Consider the following 15,312-nt stretch of genomic DNA (forward strand, 5'->3'; position numbering starts at 1 on the left):
TTTACCGTTTTGGAAACTTTAGAGTGTCTTCTATCCTAATCTGTCAATTATATGCATATTCTAACATCTGGTCCTGAGAAATAGGCCGTTTACTTTGGGAACCTTATTTTTCCAAACATAAAAATTGTGCCCCCTTAAGAGGAAAGAAGAAACCTTCCCAGAGCAAACTCTCCTCTGGTAGCAACTTGATTTTTGCACGCTCCAAATCCTGTTTAAATGCCAATTCCTTTTCATACTTTACATGATCATGCTCTAGTTGTAACAGAAGCCGTTCTTCCTGTTCAAAAGACAGACCACTAGGTCTAACAGTTGGCGTGGCCATTGTAACGAAACGGGGAGACGGCGAGTCCTCGGCAGAGGATGCCCCAGTGGTAACTTCAAGAATAACACTTTCCATCAGATTGGCTTTCAATATCAACCTATCAGAATTTTGGACTTTTAGCACTAATTTCAATCTTGTAGTGTTCAGCAATCTTTAACAGCTGTTCTTCAGTACATAATTCTAACAGTTCCTCTGATGGAAAGCGAATTAACTCATCTACATTAGACACCATAGTCACAAGTAAATACCATAAAAAAATTATCTCTATTCCCCTCGGCTGAGCACACCAGACCACAACAAGAGAAATGACAATCACACTGGGCACCACAGAAGATAAAGATATATATGGAGCTTCCCCAAAATCAACAATAACTCAACCATAGTCTTCGTACGGATTTGCGGTGGGTAATTACGCACTGTAGCCCGCTGGCAAGGAAAAACAAAACAAACAAAAAACACTCATCATGCTGGCAGATTCCCCCAAGCCACATATGTGCACCCGAGACAACTACTCAGTCCAGACACCACACAAAAATAACAAAATAACCATGCCCAACGTATTCCAAAGTGAAACACGTCACTAAACCTAACAGGGGAAAAATAAAGGCTTTAGCGCCGGGTAGCAAGTGTCACTACCCTACCCAAATCTCCCACTGAGGTACACAGCCGATTGTACTCACCTCCTCAGACCAATGTCTCAACAGCGAGTAGAGCGAGAGTCTCCAACCTTAGCAGGGGCCTGGAAACTAACCAATGTACTCTCTCCAACACAGCACACAACCAACTATCCACCGCAGTGGCAAGTTTACCAAACAAAGACAACCAATACTGGGCCTACCAAACATTACAACTCCAGAAAAATCTGTAACAAAAGATTCAAACAAAGCACCTAGAGAGTTTAACATGAACTCCATATTTTCTCCCAAACACAATACCTTCAAAATCCCGGATGAGCCCCCACTTGTCACGAACCGGCTCGAGGTCCGTAAAACAAAAGGGAGACAACATGGAGATTTGGAATAACAAAAATATAATTAACTGATGTAACGTAAATACAATTAACAATGGGGTGTGTAGTCAGTAATCAGTAGTGTAAGTGAGTGGTTGCGTGCATAAATGTGATAATGAAGGGTGTTGAAAGGTGCCAAAGCAAGCAAACACACAAAAATGCCACAACCAAATTCTAACAGTGCGTCTGCATGGAGAGAGTCTCCTCAATGAATGGGGAAGAGGTGTCCCATGTCGCTGACGACCCTCTCGGCTCCGCCCACCGGCATCCTAATAAGGAAAACAAGACTAAAGAGAAAGAATACGGCAGACAGAGTGGGAGGTTCGTCACATTTCCAAGATGGGGTAGCAGTCAGACGTCTATGTCTCTGTCTTGTCTCGTATGTATATTTTTATATATTTTTCTTCGCATTCTTTTTACGATTTTTCCTAAACCTCAACTTCAAAATACTGTCCTGCAACCCGCCTCACCCAATGTGGTGTGGATCTGTTTTTTTTCTAAAGTATTTCTATTTACCTCCGAACTGGAATACCTCAACTGAAGCTAGCTAGCTAACTAGCTACCAGCTATCAGCTATCAGTCAGCTAACCCCTGCTAGTGGTCATCAGCTAACCTTTAGTTCAGAAATCTCTCACCAGTTCATACAACGCGTTTCAAATCAGAGCATACCGGACCTATTTTTCTCTCCATATCCTCGGATTGCTACCGCAAACTCTGAACCTTTTCATCTGGATCATGGCAGCTAGCTAACCGCAAGCCGGGTTGACTACTCCTGGAAAACGTTTCCGTCCCAGAGCAAGCAACAACTAGCCTGGAGCAAGCACAAACTAGCCAACTACCCATACGATTACTTGGCTACGCATGCCTTTCCCTAATATCAATATGCCTTGTCCATTACTGTCCTGGTTAGTGATTACTGTCTTATTTCACTGTAGAGCCTCTAGCCCAGCTCAATAGGCCTTATCAAACCATGTTGTATCACCTCCCACATATGCGATGACATCACCTGGTTTAAACGTCTCTAGTGACTATATCTCTCTAATCATTACTCATTGCCTAGGTTTACCTCCAATGTACTCTCTTCCTACCATACCTTTGTCTGTACATTATGCCTTGAATCTATGCTATCGTGTCCAGAAACCTGCTCCCTTTACTCTCTGTTCCGAACGTGCTAGATGGCCAGTTCTTATAGTCTTTAGCCGTACCCTTATCCTACTTCTCCTCTGTTCCTCTGGTGATGTAGAGGTTAATCCAGGATCTGCAATGCCTAGCTACACTCCTACTCCTCAGGTGCTCTCATTTGTTGACCTCTATAATCGTAAAATCCTTGGTTTCATGCATGTTAACATTAGAAGCCTACTCCCTAAGATTGCTTTACTCACTACCTTTAGCACATTCTGCCAACCCGGACGTCTTAGCCGTGTCTGAATTCTGGCTTAGGAAAACCACCAAAAACACTGAAATTTCCATCCCTAAATATAACATTTTCCGCCAAGCTAGAACTGCCAAAGGGGGCGGTGTTGCAATCTACTGCAGAGATATCCTGCAGAGTTCTGTCTTACTATCCAGGTCTGTACCAAAACAATTCGAGCTTCTACTTCTAACAATTCACCTTTCCAGAAACAAGTCTCTCAACGGTGCTGCTTGCTAAAGGCCACCCTCTGCCCCCAGCTGTGCCCTGGACACCATATGTGAATTGATTGCCCCCCCCCCCATCAATCTTCTGAGCTCGTGCTGCTAGGTGACCTAAACTGGGGCATGATTAACACCCCGGCCATCCTACAATCTAAGCTTGATGCCCTCAATCTCACACAAATTATCAATGAACCTACCAGGTACAACCCCAAATCCGTAAATACGGGCACCCTTATAGATATCATCCTAACTAACTCGCCCTCCAAATACACAATCAGCAATCACTGCCTCATTGCCGGCATCCGTAATGGGTCTGCGGTCAAACGACCGCCCCTCATCACTGTCAAACGCTCCCTAAAACACTTCAGCGAACAGGCCTTTCTAATCGACCATGCCGGGGTATCCTGGAATGACATTGACCTCATCCCGTCAGTAGAGGATGCCTGGTTATTCTTTATAAGTGCCTTCCTCACCATCTTAAATAAGCATGCTCCATTCAAAAAATGTAGAACTAGGAATAGATATAGACCTTGGTTCACTCCAGACCTGTCTGCCCTTGACCAGCACAAAAACATCCTGTGGCATTCTCCATTAGCATCGAATAGCCCCCGTGATATGCAACTTTTCAGGGAAGTTAGGAACCAATATACACAGGCAGTTAGGAAAGCTAAGGCTAGCTTTTTCAAACAGAATTTTGCATCCTGTAGTACAAACTCAAAAAAGTTCTGGGACACTGTAAATTCCATGGAGAATCAGAGCACCTCCTCCCAGCTGCCCACTGCACTGAGGCAAGGAAACACTGTCACCACCGATAAATCCACAATAATTGAGAATTTCAAGAAGCATTTTTCTGTGGCTGGCCATGCTTTCCACCTGGCTACCCCTACCCCGGTCAACAGCCCTGCACTCCCCACAGAAACTCACCCAAACCTCCCCCACTTCTCCTTAACCCAAATCCATATAGCTGATGTTCTGAATGAGCTGCAAAATCTGGACCCCTAAAAATCAGCCGGGCTAGAAAATCTGGACCCTCTCTTTCTAAAATTATCTGCCGAAATTATTGCAACCCCTATTACTAGCCTGTTCAACCTCTCTTTAGTATCGTATGAGATTCCCATAGTTTGGAAAGCTGCCGCGGTCATCCCCCTCTTCAAAGGGGGAGACACTCTAGACCCAAACTGCTACAGACCTATATCTATTCTACCCTGCCTTTTTAAGGTCTTTGAATGCCAAGTTAACAAACAGATTACCGACCATTTCGAATCCCACCGTACCTTCTCCGCTATGCAATCTGGTTTCAGAGCTGGTCATGGGTGCACCTCAGCCACGCTCAAGGTCCTAAACGATATCATAACCGCCATCAATAAGAGACATTACTGTGCAGCCGTATTCATCGACCTGGCTAAGGCTTTCGACTCTGTCAATCACAACATTCTTATTGGCAAACTCAACAGCCTTGGTTTCTCAAATGATTGCCTCTCTTGGTTCACCAACTACTTCTCCGATAAGAGTTCAGTATGTCAAATCGGAGGGCCTTTTGTCCGGACCTCTGGCAGTCTCTATGGGGGTGCCACAGGGTTCAATTCTCGGGCCGACTCTCTTCTCTGTATACATCAATGATGTCGCTCTCGCTGCTGGTGATTCTTTGATCCACCTCTACACAGACGACACCATTCTGTATACCTCTGGCCCTTCATTAGACACTGTGTTACCTAACCTCCAGATGAGCTTCAATGCCATACAACTCACCTTCTGTGGCAAGTAAAACTAAATGCATACTCTTCAACCAATCACTACCCGCACCTGCCGCCCGTCCAGCATCACTACGGTTCTGACTTAGTATATGTGGACAACTACAAATACCTAGGTGACTGGTTATACTGTAAGCTCTCCTTCCAGACTCACATTAAACATCTCAAATCCAAAACTAAATCTAGAATCGACTTCCTATTTCGCAACAAAGCATGCTTCACTCATGCTTCCAAACATACCCTCGTAAAACTGACCATCCTGCTGATCCTTGACTTCAGCGATGTCATTTACAAAATAGCCTCCAACACTCTACTCAACAAATTGGATGCAGTCTATCACAGTGCCATCCATTTAGTCACCAAAGCCTCATATACTATCCTCCAGTGTTGGCTGACCCTTGCTTCATACTCGTCGCCAAACCCACTGGCTCCAGGCCTTATCTCACTGGCCTTAGCTCACTGGTCACCATAGCAGCACCCACCCGTAGCACACACTCTAGCAGCACTGGTCACCCCGAAAGCCAATTCTTCCTTTGGCCGCCTATCCTTCCAGCTCTCTGCTGCCAATGACTAGAACAAACTGCAAAAATCTCTGAAGCTGGAGACTCTTACACCCCTCACTAGCTTTAAGCACCAGCTGTCAGAGCAGCTCACAGATCACCGCACCTGTACATAGATCATCTGTAAATAGCTCATCCAATCAACCTCATCCCCATACTGTATTTATTTATCTTGCTCTTTTGCACCCCAGTATCTCAACTTGCACATTCATCTTCTGCACATCCTACCATTCCAGTGTTTAATTGCTATATTGTATTTCATTTGCCACCATAGCCTATTTTTTCCTCACCTCTCTTATCCTACCTCATTTGCACATGCTGTATATAGATTTTTCTACGTTATTATTGATTGTAGGTTTGTTTATTCGATGTGTAACTCTGTGTTGTTGTATGTGTCGAACTGCTTTGCTTTATCTTGGCCAGGTCGCAGTTGCAAATGAGAACTTGTTCTCAACTAGCCTACCTGGTTAAATAAAGGTGAAATAAAAAACAAAATAAATAAAACATAACTCAATGTGATTTTAATTTGAAAAGAATAATGCTGAGACTGGTGAAAAAAAAGATGTTATTAAGAAACTCTCTCGGCCATGTTTACACCAATCCAATGCTGTAGTTAATTAAGTTACAGTGGAAGTCGGAAGTTTACATACACCTTAGACAACTAAATTTAAACTCAGTTTTTCACAATTCCTGACATTAATCCTAGTAAACATTCCCTGTTGTAGGTCAGTTAGGATCACCACTTTAAGAATGTGAAATGTCAGAATAATACTAGAGAGAATTATTTATTTCAGCTTTTATTTCTTTCATCACATTCCTAGTGGGTCAGAAGTTTACATACACTCAATTAGTATTTGGTAGCATTGCCTTTTAATTGTTTTACTTGGGTCAAACGTTTCGGGTAGCCTTCCACAAGCTTCCCACAATATGTTGGGTGAATTTTGGCCCATTCCTCCTGACAGAGCTGGTGTAACAGGTTTGTAGACCTCCTTGCTTGCACATGCTTTTTCAGTTCTGCCCCCACATTATCTATGTGATTGAGGTCAGGGCTTTGTGATGGTCACTCCAATACCTTGAATTTGTTGTCCTTAAGCCATTTTGCCACAACTTTGGAAGTATGACTTTGGGTCATTGTTCATTTGGAAGACCCATTTGCGACTCAGCTTTCACTTCCTGACTGATGTCTTGAGATGTTGCTTCAAAAAAAATTCCTCCCTCGTGACACCATCTATTTTGTGAAGTTCACCAGTCCCTCCTGCAGCAAAGCACCCCCACAACATGATGCTGCCACCCCCGTGCTTCATGCTTGGGATGGTGTTCTTCGGCTTGCAAGCCTTCCCCTTTTTCCTCCAAACATAACGATGATCTTAATTGCCAAACAGTTCAATTTTTGTGTCATCAGACCAGAGGACATTTCTCCAAAGAGTATGATCTTTGTCCCCATGTGCAGTTGCAAAACGTAGTCTGGCTTTTTATGGCGGTATTGGAGCAGTGGCTTCTTCCTTGCTGTGCGGCCTTTCAGATTATGTCGATATAGGACAAATTTTACTGTGGATATAGATACTTTTGTACCTGTTTCCTCCAGTATCTTCACAAGGTATTTTGCTGTTGTTCTGGGAATGATTTGCACTTTTCACATGAAAGTACGTTCATCTCTAGGAGACAGAACGTGTCTCCTTCCTGAGTGGTATGACGGCTGTGTGGTGTTTATACTTGCGTTCTATTGTTTGTACAGATGAACGTGGTACCTTCAGGCATTTGGAAATTGCTCCCAAGGATGAACCAGACTTGTAGAGGTCAACAATTTTTTTATGGGGTCTTGGCTGATTTCTTTTGATTTTCCCATGATGTCAAGCAAAGAGTACCTGAGTTTGAAGGTAGGCCTTGAAATACATCCACAGGTGCGCCTCCAATTGACTCAAATTATGTAAATTAGCCTATCAGAAGCTTCTAAAGCCATGACATAATCTTCTGGAATTTTCCAAGCTGATTAAAGGCGCAGTCAACTGTGTATGTAAACTTCTGACCTACTGGAATTGTGATGCAGTGAATTATAAGTGAAATAATCTGTCTGTAAACAATTGTTGGAAAAATGACTTGTGTCATTTGCACAAAGTATATGTCCTAACCGACTTGCCAAAACTATAGTTTGTTAACAAGAAATTTGGAGTGGTTGAAAAACAAGTTTTAATGACACCAACCTAAGTGTATTTAAACTTCCGACTTCAACTGTAGATAGTAGGGCTGGGAATTGCCAAGGACCTCATGATATGATATTATCACTATACTTAGGTGCCAAGTTGATATGTATTGCGATTCTCCCAATTCTATGTGTATTGCGATTCGAGACTGCGATTTTACTTCCGATTTGATGTTCCAAACATAATTCTCACTATACAGTATGTCTTCTGCAGAGAGACAAACGAGAACATGAGAAAATGAGTTTTGATCAGTGATGGAAATTAAAGTGCTGAAAACATGTTGGCTCATTATTTAAAAAGAGGATGGAGAACAAGATTTAGGATGAAAAATACAGAAGTTTTGGTGCAGGTACAGCCAACTAGCGCTAGCCAATGGTGTAGTGGTGCCTGGAGAAGTGGGTATACTCTAATTTTGCCAAATTCTTTCCAAATGGCACCCCTGGCAAAGGAAAGGCACCCTGTGTGAAAAATGATATGAGAAACAGTGACATACACTCTGAATGACCTAAAATGATGAATCCCATATCTTTCACAGTCAGGCCAACCCAAGCTGTTCTGTGCAGTAGGCTCATTCTGTAGTAGGCCTACTATTGAAACAGAAACTGAAGACAGTCAGGCCAACCCAAGCTGTTCTGTGCAGTAGGCTCATTCTGTAGTAGGCCTACTATTGAAACAGATAAACTGAAGACAGTCAGGCCAACCCAAGCTGTTCTGTGCAGTAGGCTCATTCTGTAGTAGGCCTACTATTGAAACAGATAAACTGAAGACAGTCAGGCCAACCCAAGCTGTTCTGTGCAGTAGGCTCATTCTGTAGTAGGCCTACTATTGAAACAGATAAACTGAAGACAGTCAGGCCAACCCAAGCTGTTCTGTGCAGTAGGCTCATTCTGTAGTAGGCCTACTATTGAAACAGATAAACTGAAGACAGTCAGGCCAACCCAAGCTGTTCTGTGCAGTAGGCTCATTCTGTAGTAGGCCTACTATTGAAACAGATAAACTGAAGACAGTCAGGCCAACCCAAGCTGTTCTGTGCAGTAGGCTCATTCTGTAGTAGGCCTACTATTGAAACAGATAAACTGAGTCATATTTTCCCACATTTTTCAGGTTTTCATTCTTAGTCACACTTTCTTTGTTTTACAGAAAAACATCAAATGATGTATGTATGTTCTAAGTCCATAACAATGCTTAAACCACACTTGAGGGTAGTTACCATTTTATTCCAGTGTGCAGGCACATAGTACTATTGTTTGATTAGTAGTGTTTCTTTAGCTCAAAATATCATTATTATTTAACATTTAACTGAGAAGGTTTTTGGGAAAGTCTTTCCATTTACCAGAAGACAGTTAGGCCTATCATTACCATGGCTATATCTTTCCTATTCCTTAATTGTCTGAAACCTGAATGTTTTACCTCATTATGAGGCATGTCTTACCTTGCTTCAAAGTAGCATATAGACAAAATCCCACCGTAGAAACGTGGAGGCAATTATTTTTATAAAGACTTACACATATGTGGTGTCCTGTTCTATTAGTTTTCTTTAAACTTCCTTTCATTGTCTAGCAGCCAAAGGCATTATCCTAATCAAATTGGCAACCCATGATAGTTGCATCTCTAAGTCTTTCTAACGGATATTTCCATCTCTGTCCATGAAACCACTTGCATGTGCGGTGCACATTTTAGAACAGTGTTTTGCTGCAAATTGCATTTTGGAACATTCACTCGTAGGCCTGCTGCCGTGTGTACATTGCATTGCTGCGCCTAAAATGTGAAAAAAGTATAGTTTTTCAACATTTTAAGCTAAACATTCCGACCTGTTCCATCAGCTCTATTAATTGATAGGCCACATATCTCCACTACACTACTTTAATCCCCTCTGCTGCCTCGGCCCTGCCCTGCTCTGCTCTGTCACCCAACAAGATTAGGACAGGTCTCACAGTCAAGACTATAACTCTGCTCTCTACCTACCTAACTCTTACACCTGTTCACTTCACATCCATCAAGCAGTTAACCAACCCAAAAGCATTTATTTTAGTTTAGTTATGGATGAAGTTTAACTTAATTTTTACTTTGAATTTTATTGTGTAGGCAGTTATGTGAAAGGTTTAAAGCAGTAAATTAAAACAGTAAAGGTGTTGATTGTCTGTCTCCCATCTGGTTTCTCTTTTGGGGCAGCAGATAGCCAAGTGGTTAGAGCGTTGGGCCAGTAACCCAAAGGTTGCTGGATCAAATCCCTGAGCTGTCATGGTAAAAATCTGTTGTTCTGCACTTGACCAAGACATTGTAAATAAGAATCTGTCCTTAACTGACTTGCCTAGTTAAAAAAATTTTAAGTATGCCTTAACATTCACCAGTTATTATGTGTTGATTTTACATTGGGATTCACAACACCTTTTATTAGGATAAAATTGGTCTGCATTTTTGTAATGGCAAACAACTTGTACTGTGTTAATTATTACTCTCATTCAAGTAAAATGATGCAAGTCAATCTAAGTTTACAGATAGAATAAGGAAATATATTTCTTCAGAGTGGCTGTACCAAGCGGAGTGTAGCACACCTGGTGTCTGAGGGACTTCAGCTTGTCATCTCATATTTATGTAACAGAAATGTCATGACACAAGGCATTACACCACAAGAACCTGTACTGTCCTGCACTGCTATGACATATCCTCTCACAGTTTAGAGACATGGTGGAATGTGTGTGTTTTACCGTCAATAGATTCAGGCCTACTGTACAATTGTACAATACAGTGTCAAGACAAGCAAGATAACTTACTTTCAAAGTAAGAGACAGACAGACAAACACTCATATAGACACACCAGTAGAAAAAGTGTCAGTATGAGTATTTGGAAACGGTGAATGAAAAAGTACACTCGTTCTCACTGGTGTGTTGTGATGTGGTTTAGGGAAATTCTTAATGGGTTTTTACGTGGTTAGTTTCCTTACTGTGGACAGCCATGCGTGGGTTGTTGGCTCGGTGAACTCATGTTGAGTTTGCCTAACAGTGGAGGTTAGATTCAGACAGCCAGACACTATAATGCCAGTGTCACAAACCCCCAAATTACTGTATGCAACTGGAACTGGCCATTTCTGGTCCCATGATGTTAGTCAGCTCTCAAGTGTAACCACACAGTAGTCTGTAATGCTGACTGTATCTCTGGACGTGGGCTGAATACTCTAACGTTAACTTTATTCAGAGGTTATGCTCTATGGTGAAATGTAGTTGTATATGGATTTTTTTTTGTGTCAGTGATGAATGCTCCTCCAGGGGGAGGTATGTATATACAGTGCCTTCGGAAAGTATTCAGACCCCTTCAAATTTTCCACATTTTGTTAGGTTATAGTCTTATTCCAAAATGTATTAAATAGTTTTTTCCCCCTCATCAATCTACTCACAATAGCCCATAATGACAAAGCAAAAACTTTTTATTTTAATTTTTTACATTTTTGCTAATTTATTACAAATAAAAAAACTGAAATATCACATTTACATAAGTATTCAGACCCTTTACTCAGTACTTTGTTGAAGCACCTTTGGCAGCGATTACAGCATCAATTCTTCTTGGGTACGACGCTAGAAGCTTGGCACACCTGTATTTGGGGAGTTTCTCCCATTCTTCTCTGCAGATCCTCTCAAGCTCTGTCAGGTTGGATGGAGAATATTGCTGCACAGCTATTTTCAGGTCTCTCCAGAGATGTTCGATCGGGCTCAAGTCCAGGCTCTGGCCGGGCCACTCAAGGACATTCAGAGACTTGTCCCGAAGCCATTCCTGCACTGTCTTGGCTCTGTGCTTAGGGTCGTTGTCCTGTTGGAAGGTGAACCTTCGCCTCAGTCTGAGGTCCTGAGCGCTCTGGAGCAGGTTTTCATCAAGTATCTCTCTGTACTTGGCTCCATTCATCTTTGCCTCGTTCCTGACTAGTCTTCCAGTCCCTGCCGCTGAAAAACATCCCAACAGCATGATGCTGCTACAGCCATGCTTCACCGTAGGGATGGTGCCAGGTTTCCTCCAGACGTTTCCTCCAGACTTGACTCTTGGCATTCAGGCTAAAGAGTTCAATCTTGGTTTCATCAGGTCTGAGAAGTTTTGGTGGTAAAGAGTTCAATCTTGGTTTTTCTCATGGTCTGAGAATCTTTATGTGCCTTTTGGCTTCCGTCTGGCCACTCTACCATAAAGGCCTGATTGATGGAATGCTGCAGAGATTGTTGTCGTTCTGGAAAGTTCTCCCATCTCTACAGAGGAGCTCTAGAGTTTTGTCAGAGTGACCATCGGGTTCTTGGTCACCTCCCTGACCAAGGCCCTTTCCTCCAATAGCTCAATTTGGCAGGGCAGCCAGCTCTAGGAAGAGTCTTGGTGGTTCCAAAAAAATGTCAATTTAAGAATGATGGAGGCCACTGTGTTCTTGGGGACCTTCAATGCTGCAGAAATGTGGAAAAAGTCAAGGGGTCTGAATACTTTCCGAAGGCACTGTATTTCCCTTAGATCAGAGGAGCAGCTAGAGGGCAGAGTTCATAAGGCCTGCTGAAGTCTGAACCAGTCGCCAGGTTGGCAGGTTACAGAGCACCTCACGTGGGAACTACCTCATCCATCTCAGAGGATTTAAACCTGAGGATGTCAACCTGAGACTAGGTGCACTCTTAATCATCTTAAGAGCAAAGCTGGGAGCAGCCTGAGTCAGATAAGGAAGAGTGAAGCAGAAGTATATTAGTTAAAGCTCTGTGATTCTGTCGTCCTGTTACTGGCTTTAAGATCGAAGAAAGATAAACACAGTAGAAATGTACTTGGTTGGGAGTCATAAATGGCAAGGTGCACTTCAATAACAGCTCAATGCAGTAATTTCGCACTTCAAATGGAAAACATAATTTCACAATTAAGTTTAAAATGCTTTTGAAAGTCTTTTCATTGGTTCTGAATCAGGCCTATTCAACACTAAGGACATATCAATTGCGTTTAGCATTTTCTAAGCAGTTTCCCCTTAAAGTCTGAAGTGTTCTGCCAGTGGCTCCAGCTGCTGTGGAAGTGCATGTGGGGAGATAAGGTTCTCCGGTCATTCTCAGATCCTCTCTGTATGTGTCAGGGAATGGAATACAGACTCCTTGGCTGCTTTGATGTGTCTGAGAAAAGATCACTCAGTGTTATGTTAGCTTCCGAGTGGTGCAGCGGTCTAAGGCATTGCATATGAGTGCTACAGGGGTCACTAAAGACCCTGGTTCGATCCTGGCCTGTATCATAACCGGCCGTGATCAGGAGTCCCATAGGACGGCGCACAATTGGCCCAGCGTTGCCTGGGGTAGGCCGTCATTGTAAAAATAAGAATTTGTTCTTTACTGACTTGCCTGGTTAAATAAAACAAATATGTTGTTCTTTCCTCTTTCTTTCTATCTCTCTCTCTCTTTCTCTCCTGCAGATTGTGGTGTGGTCACAAGAAGGACAGAGTAAAACCGAGTAGAGTGTTGTACAATGTGCTAGGAGTGAAGGAAAGAAGACAAGCTCTGTTGTTTTTCTGATATTCTCGAGGTGTCAGAGAGACCAAACAGGACGCAGAGATGGGCCGGAAGAAGATACAGATCACGAGGATCATGGATGAGAGGAACAGGCAGGTCAGTGTCATCCCCCCATCCTCCCTACCCTCCACTCAACAGAAGCCTCTCTCTCTCTTGCCACACACAGGCTAATGGCAGTAGGCTACTGTTGCCCTGTATGGAGTTGAAAACAGGAGCTAAGTTCTCAACACTTAACCACCTGTTTTGAATTCTTGACAAGGACTTAGAGTGCCTACTGACAACACAGGACCAGGCATGTGCACAGATAGGGTTATACCTGTGCAGAACACATGCCCCTTTGCCCTCCCACTTACCAAGTGCCTTTTTGGGTGGGGGTATACCATTTTTTTATAAACAGTTTTTGTTGTTGTTGTTCTGAACCCACTGCCCGCAAGTCGTTGTGACATTGTCAAGTTCGCCACGAAATGCATCAGTGATTCGTATTTTCCAGAAACTTTCTGAAACGGCACAGGAATGCACGTCTGTGTGTACGTGTACGGTGCGCACGTATGTCTACACTTTGTGTAGCCGTTAGCGATGAAGCAAATGATAACAATCTTCTGGTAGAGGTGGAAAGGCTTTCCCAAAAACCTTTTCATTAAAATGTTAACTACAATGTAGCCTATGCCTACCTGACAGAATGATATTATGATAATTTAAATTAATCCAGTGGCCATTTGTTTTGCAAACTCTGCAATCACGAGTCTACAGAAACACCACTAACCAAACAACGGTCTCTTCCTGGTTCGCATTAAAGGGTGACTACACACAAAACTTTAAATGTTTCATTTTTCCCCAACCTCAAAAGTGGTTTCCTGTTGTGATGTAAACATTGTTGTGGATTTAGAACATTCAATTTGGTTTTTGTGAACGGAACTGGGAAAAATGGAAAACGGAATTTATGAAAAAAACTATACGGAATCAGGCAAAATTAGGACAGGTAAAAGGGATGGATCTACTTGGGTAGGGGCTCTATGATTGGCTGAGGGGGACACAGGAAGAGAAAGTGTTTGGGGCTGGTGATGTCACAATCTTCTCATCCAATGGCAAGGAAGGATGGGCTCTGAGGTTGACTTTTTTGGGGGGGAGGGGGGAGAGACGGGTAACTATCTCACCAATGTCTATCCATTAATTTCTCTGTCTCATGCTCTATTGCTCTGGCTCTCCCTATTCCCTGAGTTTACTTCTCTCTTCTGGGGGTCGTAGAGAAAAATGGAGAACACCATCTTGTAGGGCAGACCATACTGACACTACATACATTTCCATGAAAAAATACATTTTCAGGATGTCTCATGGTGTTAAAAAACACAGCTCTAGCTTTGCCACCTTTCACCGTAGATGCGTAAGTGCGACACTGGTGAATGTAAAAAAACATATCTCTAGCTTAAACTGACACATTTTTGTGGGAATTTTTTTGTTATGTAACTTAGATTGATGCACCAGTGCGTCAATCAACTCTAGGGGGTTAAAATGACAGATTTTTTTATTATGCTAATTTGATTTCCGCGGTGGCACGGACATCGACCTTAAAGGGTTAACATGATTTTTTTAATGACTACCTATCTCTGTACCCAGCACATACAATTATCTGTAATGTCCCGCAGTCGAGCAGTGAATTTCAAACACAGATTCAACCACAAATGCCAGGGAGATTGGAATATGCCTCTTTCCTTGGCCTCCAACTGCTCTTAAACGCTAGTAAAACTAAATGCATGCTCTTCAACCGATTGCTGCCCGCACCCGCCTGCCTAGCATCACTACTCTGGATGGTTCTGACTTAGAATATGTGGACAACTATAAATACCTAGGTGTCTGGCTAGACTGTAAACTCTCCTTCCAGACTCATATTAAGCATCTACAATCCAATCCAAAATTACATCTCGAATTGGCTTCCTATTTCGCAACAAAGCCTCCTTTCACTCATGCTGCCAAACATACCCTCGTAAAACTGACTATCCTGACGATCCTTGACTTCTGCGATGTCATTTACAAAATAGCCTCCAACACTCTACTCAGCAAATTGGATGCCGTCTATCACAGTGCATCAGTTTTGTCACCAAAGCCCCATATACTACCCACCATTGCGACCTGTATGCTCTCGTTGGCTGGTCCTTGCTACATATTTGTCGCCAAACCCACTGGCTCCAGGTCATCTACAAGTCTCTGCTAGGTAAAGCCCCACCTTATCTCAGCTCACTGGTCACCATAGCAACACCCACCCGTAGCACGCGCTCCAGCAGGTATATTTTACTGGTCATCCCCAAAGTCAACACCTCCTTTGGCTGCCTTTTCT

General features: G+C 42.8%; 1 protein-coding gene across 6 annotated transcripts in view; it reads left to right on the forward strand.

The window, feature by feature from the left end:
- Nucleotides 1-15,312, forward strand: part of mef2aa (myocyte enhancer factor 2aa) — a 127,585-nt gene that overhangs the window by 27,359 nt on the left and 84,914 nt on the right. For all 6 annotated transcript variants that reach the window (XM_036975371.1, XM_021598107.2, XM_021598130.2 and 3 more), the window contains exon 3: nucleotides 12,884-13,076. In XM_036975371.1, coding sequence (XP_036831266.1) covers nucleotides 13,023-13,076 — 54 coding nt within the window. In that variant the 5' untranslated portion in view covers nucleotides 12,884-13,022. The remainder of the gene's footprint in view (nucleotides 1-12,883; nucleotides 13,077-15,312) is intronic.

This window comes from Oncorhynchus mykiss, chromosome 1 (assembly GCF_013265735.2).
Source record: "Oncorhynchus mykiss isolate Arlee chromosome 1, USDA_OmykA_1.1, whole genome shotgun sequence".
Taxonomy (NCBI): Eukaryota; Metazoa; Chordata; class Actinopteri; order Salmoniformes; family Salmonidae; genus Oncorhynchus; species Oncorhynchus mykiss.